This window comes from Castanea sativa, chromosome 5 (genome assembly GCF_040712315.1).
Source record: "Castanea sativa cultivar Marrone di Chiusa Pesio chromosome 5, ASM4071231v1".
Taxonomy (NCBI): domain Eukaryota; kingdom Viridiplantae; phylum Streptophyta; class Magnoliopsida; order Fagales; family Fagaceae; genus Castanea; species Castanea sativa.
The window spans coordinates 5391546-5401898 of NC_134017.1; the positions used below are offsets into that span (position 1 = coordinate 5391546).

The window sequence follows — 10353 nt, forward strand, 5'->3', positions numbered from 1 at the left end:
TCTCTGTGGGACTTTTTTGATATCAATATTATATTTATCTCTTAAGAACAGAGTTTTATTTCTGTGTGTATTACTAGAGGATGGACTAAACTGAAGCAAACCATGTTATTTGAGAAAAGACAAAAAATGGGTTAGGTTGATCTTTATGTCATGCCCACGTATCTTTCCAATCAAAAAATTATAGGGTTGGTTTGGTAATGTTGTTCGTTGTTTAAATGTTGTAGAAATATGTGTGATTTAAAAAGTGTTATGAAAATATGCGTTGTGTTGTTTAAACAACGAAAACTGTTGTTTAAACAACACAACCAAACACCCCCTAAATTTTCCAATAAAAAAAAAAAAAAGAGTTGTAAATCTTTCTTTTTGAGATACCTTTCTCTGTTACTAGTAGTTTCTTACCTAACATATACACTTCTTCAAAGGTAGTACACTAATAACAACAAAAATTGAGAAGAAAAAAAAATAACAACAAAACAACAAACTTTAAAATACAGATACTTTGAGAATTCGAAGTCAGCCCATTTCAAAATAGGGAACAAATAGAGACGAGAAGATTTCAAATTGACAAGAGTGTTTGGCTGGATTGATGGAGAAAACTGAGCAACAGCTTCAATAATGATTAATGACACCCAAACCATGCACAAAGACATACCAATCATTCATTTTCATCATCTTCTTCTTCTTTTTCTTTTTTTTTTTCTTTTTTTTTTTGGAGTGGGTGATGTTCTCATGAAATGAATTGCAAAAGAAAAGGGGTATACAAGTTAGGTTTTTTTTTTTTTTTTTTTTTTTTAATATAACCTGCTATTTAGATTATAAAGAACTAACAGAAGGGCAATCTACAATACAAACAAACTCTAAAACACATGATAGATTGTCATTATTGAAACACAAAGACTCGTTAAGACTTAGAGTTTGTTTTAAATGTGATTTGCACACATGACATGAGGCCCAATGCTAAATATCTTATAGCCGAAAAAAAAAAAAAAAAAAAATCTATAAGGCTACATCAAACTTCTTTTTTTTACACCTATTATGAAATGTTAAGAATCAAGATAAGATTTCCTCTCATTTTTAGCTAAATGTGAGACACGTGATATTTATTTGATTTTATGTGATTTACATAAGTCTTCTAAGATCATTGGATTTTTTAAATGTACAAAACTGATTAACTTGGAAGATTTCAATTGGAGATGATTCTTTCAAGAATTAATCATCTTGTCTTTAAATGTCTTTGTCTTATTAGCATCATATGATACCTTAAAAATAACATTGCAATATTGCAAGATGCTTTCTCATGCAACTAAGGCATATGTAGTGCGGAGAATTAACAGAAGATGCATTGGATAACAAGTAATGTATGATTATCTTCTTGTTTTTTTTTTTTTTTTTGGAGATTTTAAGAATGCATAAGATATGGATTAAATAAATAAGCATTGGCAAGAAAAGGTAGCATCTGCAATGTAGGTCCTACGTGGGTAAGAATTATCTCCCTAGAATTTTCAATAAGTTTTCACAAATGAGTTTAGATTTGAGACCTTGGGTGGGGTTACCCACATTGACACATACCTTTCCTCTCTTAATAATCAACAACATGATAGGAAAGAGAAACATATATAGGGAAAAATCAAAATGTTTATGTACGGACACAATCTTTACATTCCTTGCTGTCTGATTTCTTCACTTCATTTGTAAAACAAGCCCATGTTATTTTTAAAATCAAATCTTCTTTCCCATCCTTATCACAAAGCTCTTGAGATTCCCTTTTTCCTTTATCTTTTCCAAATATTATAGTGTCTTTCTTTATTTATTTTGTCCCATATTGCTAAAGTACAACAAATTTAAGTACTTGTAATCCACTATATAGCTAGTAACATGTTAAACATATAATAATTGAAAGAGATGCTATTGCTATGCTGCAATTTGTTAAAAATGCAAGTAGTTAATTAAAAGCATTATCTCTTTTCACATGATCTGGCACTCCAGGTTTGATTTGTCTTGGTCTGTCCCCAAGTTCAAGAGATCTAATTTGCTCAACTTGAGAGAGTACATTAACCAAAGTATATATTCAATTAGTTAATCTGATAACCCATTAAAGCCTTTTTCTTGTGTGATCCCAGCTGTATTAAATGTTAGTCATCTATATTGCTAGCCAGCAACCATTCCATTTTGCATTGTTTCATTGGTCCAAGGATCAAAAAATATATATAAAGTTAATCTTAAGAGTAGCGAAGCCCTTTGTTTTTTTAGAAGAAAAGTCAATCATGTTTTTAGAATAAGTTCTTAGAAAGTCTAGGATTGTGTAGCCTTTCTTGGCCATTTGACTTGGATTAATGTACATGGGAGCATTTGGCTCAACCAACGTGGACTGTGGTTAGATCTAACCCATTTTTATCGTATGCTATTGCCACTCCCTTTGGAAGTAGTAACTAATTCAAAACTTAACTTAAAAGTTATATTTAAACCTGAACATTTTTGGGATGCCCTTAAAAATCAATGAATGACAAATGCATTTCCTTGTGCATTGTGTAAATTTTTTGAAATGATAAAATATAAAATAAAAAAATCAAACATTTCTCTATAGGAGAACAAAATATCTCGTATTTCCACTTAAAACAATTTATTATTTTTTGCTTCCAAATGAATATTGGTATGTTACCTTGAACATTGTACTAATCATTTTGAGGATTGAATGATTCCTAAGAGCAGATTCATCATTTTTTAATTATTTGTATTTGCAGTCTTTTTTTAATTTGGTAATTGTAATAAAGATAATAAGATAACAAATAGAATAGAAAGAAACTAATATTAATAGCTTGAATCATGTATCAACAACCAATATCTGTTAGAGATAGAAATGAAAATTCCATCAGAACAATTATTTATTTTTATTTCAAGAGACAAGAAATCATATAATCATATCTCACACAAGAAAAACTTATAAACTAGTTTATCAAAAAAAAAAAAAAAACTTATAAACTAGCATTTTTTCTAGAAACTTATTTTAACTTATTTGTTTATGTATAAATTTTATAAGTCTCGGCTTTTTTTTTCCCCAAATACACCTATAATTTTACATACTTTCAATAAATTAGCAAAAAATTAATCCAAACCCTCTTTAGATTAATACCTAGGTCAAATTCTAAACCAGATATTTTTTTTTTTTGGAGAAGTAGAGAAGGGGGGGGGGACAAACAAGAAAGCACTAACCATGTAAAGCAATCATCCACATGGGTCTTCCAACTAAATCTAGAAAGGATATAAGTGCTTCTAAGAAAAAAACAAAAGAGATAAAACCAAAGTTACTGGGTCCACCAACAGAAGTACCACCATCAAATTGTGTGTTAAAAATGCACAGTTTAAAAGCAAAATTTTTTCCAACATTAAAAACTTCAGAGGAATATGAAATTAGTGAGAGACAGAAGAAGTAAATAACCCAGATAAAGGACAAGAAATTTCTGCCAATTCCATCTCTTCAAAATTTTACTGGGGCCTTTTTTCTGCTGTGTAATCACCTTTTTTGTCTCTTCAAGTACTGTATTATGTGTTTTCTTTATTTTATTTATTTTTTAATCCCAATTTTCTCAATGGATCATTTTAAAATTAAGAATATTCAAGACTGAAGAGAATGCCAGTAATTGGGACAAAATATCAGTCAAAAGGATACCAATCCACCACATGAGATTCCAAACTTGTGGTGCTCAGATAAAAACAAAAATCATTTCACTCAAATTTTGCTTTCTCAATTTGTCTCTTTCAGCCCAAAAGTCTAATAATTCTCAAGGGTCTTTATAGGCTTGCATGTTTTTAGTTCCTCACAGTGACATAAAGCAAGTTAGTGATATATAGGAGGTTATAAACATATAGATCTTGCTAAATAGAGGGGGTGTTAAAAGAGACTGTATATACTAAACCTCCACTTCAATTCACAACTAAAGTTGAGAGTAAGGACACTAAAAGGAATCTCTTTTGACAAACATGGGAAAAGAATAAAGTGGTTCGTTGAAAGTCCCCATCAAAAGCAGATCATGGATAGAAAAAACTAGTGGTGAAATATAGTTATAAATACCAAAAGTTCCAAAAACCATATTTAAGCCATTATGATAATCTCAATTTTTGTGGAAGTCATATGCTATTGGTCCAAACTTCAATTAATGACAATTAACCATTCAAACTAAGGTTTTGTTAACCATACTTGATAGTCACTCAAAGTAGGGATGAAAATTTCCAGAAGAAAAATGATAAAGTTGTTACTAGTTTTATTACAAAAGAGACTTACAAAATGTAACAATCAAGTTAATTGGTTTAAGTTCAAAATCATATGCTACTGGTTCAAACTTCAATTAATGACAATTAACCACTCAAACTAAGGTTTTGATAACCATACTTGATGATCACACAAAGTACGGATGATTTTTCCAAAAGGAAAAATGATTAAGCTGTTTTAGTTTTCCTATAAAAGACTTACAATATATAAAAATAAATATAATTGGTATCCCTTCAACAACATAATAAATTAATTCTTGAATTGCTTTTTTTTTTTTTTAATTATTAGTGAAGCATTAGTTTCTAAAATTTATGTAATAAAATTTGTGTATCCCTAGTATCCCTTTAACTATTTAAAAAACAACCGACAAGGTAAAAACCAAGTAAATGGAGAAAGGAAAATAGAACTACCCAGCATTTATTATTACAGGCCTCAAACTTGAAGATTTTTAATAACAGAAGCCTGTTTGATTCCAATGATTTACCATAGTCACACAGAATTACAATAACAATTTTGTAAAAAAATGTTATTTCAATGGAAACAGTGAGAACTAAACAGAAGCAAAAGGCCCCAAATACATTATAACTAACATAGGAAGAGTTACACAATATCATCAAATCCTTTGCTTCTGGTACTAAAATACTCATTCTTATTCCACAATGAAAGTGTGCAGAATCTCAATCTATACGAAAGAAATCTTCATTAGATCAATTACCCGGATCTAATTCTCTTCTGGCTGGCTTTTCCATTGGATTTGAAACTCCCACCTGAGTCTGCTTCTGATGAAACATCCACTGACTTGGTAACTGAGCTTGAAAGATCAGCATAGAGATCAACCACCCTTCTAATATTGTTATTGAGCTCTCTAATCAATCCCACATTTCGGCTCAAGTTATCGGGGATTTTTGATTCATGATTCTGGTTAATCTCATTGATTAGCACCCTGTTCTGGTCTAAAATGTGCTGGACTTGCCCAAAGCTCTTCTGAAATGTCTGCAAAACCTTGCCATCTACTTGTGCTGTACTTCCTATGCTTGAAAAAATATCACCATCCATTTCAATTACACTTCAATTCAATCAAAACCAGCCCCAGCCCTGCATTGGAAACGCCATTAATGATGAACATAGAAGGAGGAATAAAACAAGAAATAAGCTAAAATCGTTTTGAAAATTAAAGAATACCCATAATTTTATTAGATTTCTAAATAATGTCCAAGGGGGAGAAAAGAACTCAAATGCAAACATGAGAGACTATGAAATCTTAACCTCTGTTTCGTTGCTTAGAAAACGCAGGAAACTAAAAAAATAGTATATAAAAGTAAAAAATTCAAACCTTGCATTTTTCTAGTACCCAGAATTCCATTGAAACAAAATATCCCACCCAGCTCTGCCTAAGAGGAATTTGGCTTATTTCATGTATATAATATGTAATTCCAGTGGAACTGACATAAACCAAACGCTCAAAATTTCTTGCCTAATTTTATTTTCCTTAGATTCTCAGCAACCAAACAGTTGGTTAGAAAAATGGAGCATAAGAGTCAACATAAAATGATTTGAAGTAGAAAAACCAGACAAGGGCATTAGTTTGTAACGTAAAAGCAAGCCCCTTTTCCAAAAAAAAATAAATAAATAAAAAGCAGACCTTTTCTGTTTGTTTTATCAAAAAAAAAAAAAAATCCCAAGTTGCTGATTTGAATGGAGAAGAATCTGGATGACCACCAAGTCAATGCTAGAAGAGAAAAGTCTTCAGGCAAGAAAAAATATATATTTAAATTGATGAAATTATGTTAAAATTACAACAAAATTAATAATAATTATTGCATTAATCTTCTTTTTTGCTACATAAATGATACCCAGATGTTCAAATTATACACTGCAAAACAAGCAATTGTTTATATATAGACAGACATTCATATTAATCACAAGTGGCAAAAAAGGAAAACAAGTGGTTTGAGAATTATCCATTTAAAAATATTAAACTAGAAAAAAGCAAAACAAAACAAAAGCATTGGAAATTCAAGAAAAAAAATTTTCTTTGACCCAGATAGAGAAAAAACACAAACTCATAAACCCCAATAAAGAATATCAAAGAAAATTCCATAATGAAAAAGAACAAAAAAAAACAAAATGGATTACCTTGAAAGCATGTACCATTTCAGGAGACAGAGAATTTGAACAGAAGGAGAGAAAGTCAGAATTTTTCTGAGGAGAAGGTAAAAATGAGACTTTTGTGGAGAAAGTAAAATATGGGAAAGGAATCAAATCTTGGTCTGAGCAGATAGAAGCAGGAGGCCCTGAAATCATGAAGGAAACAGAGGGAGCCTTTAGAGAGAGTTTGTGCAAAGATTTGATTGACAGTACTCTCTCTTTCTCTCTGTCTCTGTGTGTCTTTTTGTAAGGCTGATTTAAATAAGAGTAAAATAGAGATTTTTTTTTTTTTCTGAGTCTTGGTTCAGGTCCTCGTTTACTTCACACCTGCAGTCCTTGCGGTTCATTCATTGTCTGGTGGTGAGGAAAGATTTGTATGTTGTGCAAGACACAGCACACAGGACATGTTTTGTTTGGGTGTGTTGTGTTGTGTTGTGGATATGACTGTGATACAAACTTGGGATGGCCACGTGGGATTGTCCTCTGAGATAATCCTGGCCATTCATTGGGGGGTTTGGAGACCATATTATAGGCCATTTGATCTTAGGTTTGGTAGTGATTGGTTTTGTCCATCAAGAAATGAAACGACTGTCGTTTGTGTTGGCAATAAGTCTAGAGATAGTATCTTATACGTTGTAACATGTATCATGGAGGGTGGTGATCTAGTGGTTATTGGGCCTACTCCCAATCGGATTAAGAGTTGGATGTCCTAAATTCGAATTCCGCAATAGAAAGCGTTTAAGAAAAATTTCATGCCTCAGACACAATGTCCATTAGTAGAGTTGAGATAACAGTTATGGTTTACTGGTTTTCTTCTTGCATGATCAGACTTAGCAACTTAGATGTTAATATGGTAACGCCTACACAAGAAAGTCATTCCAGGTGCCCTTTCATACTTCTCTTTTTTTTCCGTTAAAAAAAGGTGTCTTTGTAACTTGTGGGATCTATAGACATGTGATTGCAAGAACAAAGCTACAAGCACAATAAATTTCATAAAATTTTCACAACAATTGAGTAAATAAGTTTATACTGATTTTTATCTTAACTCATCACCGATATCACTTTTCTACCTATCACCAACAATCTATCACATCAATGAGTTTGAAATTTTTTGTCAAATTTTTGTGTCCATAAACTTTCTCATGATCCCACTAACTATGGAATATTGCTTGTAGACATGAGATAACTCTCCATAATTCTAATGATATGAATTTCTTTATGATTATTGACATAATTTGTTAGTAATTAAAATGATGTTTCTACTATCATAATTTGCTTCTTCTTTTTTATTATTAAATAAGTTGTGGAAAAAAAAAATGCCTCCATCATTAATCTTATGTTAGATGTTATGTGAGGAATGAGAATGACTGAACACAAAATGAACAACAACTATCACTTTATTTTAAACTAAGAGAAGTATTATTTAGCTACAAAGATCATTAATAACTAACTAACTATTATTTTTATTTTATTTTCGGTAATTTAGGATTTCAATCAAGCAAACATCATTTTAGAATCTATCATAGCAATGACCCATCCTATCTATGTTCAAAGTTAAAAATACATATTTCTAAAGAAAAAAAAGGATACAAAATTCGATTGGTCCAAGTTTTAAGTGGCACAAATTCATTTCAAATTTTTTGTGATTTAACTGGCACCTTATGATGTTTTTAACAAAAATATCAACTATCCACGTAAAAAAATAAAAAATAAAAAAGATCACAAAATCTTGTTATAGTTTGGTGCATGTCCACTTACCTCGTTAGTGCATCAGTACATATTTGCTTCCTTGAAGGCTGAAGCAGTGTTTCATCCTTGGATAAGGTATGTGATTCAAAAGTTTCCTGAAGTCAACAATCTCCGAACATATATATCATTATTAGTTTTGTAGAATAATATGAGTTGCTATCAATGGATTTAAATTGACCTTGACTGAATATATGAATTCAAGAAATAAAAAAAATATGTCATTGGATCTTGAGTTGACAATGGACATGATGTTACTAAATCGGCCTTGACATTAAACAAAACAATACTCGTTTTTTCTAATTTGTCCTTAACCCAAAACAAAAGCAATGGCCAATTGCATTCAATCAGAAAAACATATATTTTCCAAACAATTGCCACTCAATAAGAAACTTAATTGGTGTGTTTTTTTCCTTGAGGAACAATGCATTTACCTTATGGTTTGATGAAGGAAGCAATTAGCTGAATAAGTCGTATTTGTTGCTTGTATGATGGGGACAGAGCAAAATAACCCTCCCTACAAGCTAAGAGTGCAGATATTCACATGACATATGCAATTGCGCAATGAAGAGAAAACATGCACAATCTTTCGTAAATTATGTCCATAGGTTATGTCATCATATCATTTCTCCAAGATGAAAACAGAAATTCATTACAGTTATTGTTTAATAATAATCAAGTGATATCTTCCATTAATAATAATTATTCCAATTTTTATTTTGGGATCGTGATGCAAACTTGCATCACATTAATTAATTTATATTATATAAGATTGTACGTAACACACACGCATATATATGCGACAAAGGTATTATACCATTTTTTAAATTATTACTATAATTCAGGGTGTAAATTGAAATAGATTTTTAAGGGTTTTTGGTTTTGGTTTTGTACCTTAAATTAATGGATTAAATTTGAAAAATCCCTTAAACTATAGGGCTTAGATTGAAACATTGAAATAAGTTTACTTTGAGATAATATGATATATTTTGGATAAAATTTAGGTACAGTACTTAGGTGCTGTTCATTAGGTTCTCCTCTTTTATTTGAAGGTACTGCCCATTAGGTTCTCTTTTTATTTTTTATTTTTTATTTTTTTATATACAATATAGAAATTCTACTTTAGTTTAATCTAAGTGTGTGTGTATGATTGTACTATAGACATATACAACTATGGTACTATATACATATCTAGTTAGTCTTCTTCTTTCCTTGCCTTTGGCTTTCGGCTTTAGGACTAACTCAGTCTTCTTTAATAAGTAGGTATTCAATGAGTGACTCTTTCCATCTTTAGTTTAGGTTCATTACGGCAGTTGTGAGTTTCGTCTCTTTATTAGTTAATTCGGTATTGTTTATAAATTGCGCATATTAAGGGTAGTCCTTCCCCCAGGTGTGCCTAAAGTCTTATGATGATCCCTTAGCCCTAGGTTGGGTTAAACCATCAGTCTCGACTAAGAAATCCATGCTAGAGACTCCTCCTAGTAACCATCCCCAAAATCCAGAGAAGTGTTCTTGAAGACATGGCTGGCTCCAAGCTTACACCCTTCTTTGTTACCAAATCATGGATCTTCCAGAGAAGACCAAAGCGAGTGAAATTCCCTCCTAAAGACTTTAACCTCGACCCTTGTCCCCCACACCCCATAAGTATTTATACTTATGGAGTGATCATCGCACTAAGGGTGCACGATGGTTAGGTTCTCCTATTAAAATTAAGTCATGTAGCTTTTTTCTCATAAGATGGAATTGCATTTTTAGTTAAGTACTGCCACATGACTAAATTTTACAAAGTAAACTTAAGGAACAACATCTAATTACTGTAGCAAAGTTTTACTCATGTTCTTTTCTTGACAAAAATTATGAATATTACAGAATTTTGATCAAATGTACCAAAATTCTGAAAATAATATGGAATTAACTCTAAAAAAAACACCTAGTAGAACGGTAGAACCTAAACAACAAAACAAAAGGATCTCAAAGCTCGAAATCATTATACGGTATAGGCCTAATTTCCTCTTTTGTGCACTAATTTTTATTCTTTTATTCGATAATAGGTTTTTTTTGGGAGATATTTAGATAAATGTATTTTGTATCAAATGATATCACATCATTCATATTAGAACCCAATAAATGAGAGATATGTGTATAAAAAATAACTATTGAAAGAACACATGTATTTCATTTGTTAGTGATGT

The 10353-nt window shown here is 31.1% G+C and overlaps 1 protein-coding gene across 1 annotated transcript; it reads right to left on the reverse strand.

Annotated features, from left to right (window-relative positions):
* Positions 1–4669: 4669 nt before the first annotated feature.
* LOC142633517 (protein ELF4-LIKE 4-like) lies at positions 4670–6544 on the reverse strand. Its single transcript, XM_075807756.1, has 2 exons — positions 6404–6544; positions 4670–5362 (listed from the first exon to the last, which is right to left on the reverse strand). The coding sequence occupies exon 2, from the start codon at positions 5321–5323 to the stop codon at positions 4979–4981; it is 345 nt and encodes a 114-aa protein (XP_075663871.1). The 5' UTR covers positions 5324–5362; positions 6404–6544; the 3' UTR covers positions 4670–4978.
* Between the last annotated feature and the right edge of the window lie 3809 nt (positions 6545–10353).

Coding starts and splice junctions, on each gene's coding strand:
- LOC142633517 (XM_075807756.1), bottom strand. CDS start 5,323: ATGGATGGTGATATTTTTTCAAGCATAGGAAGTACAGCACAAGTAGAT.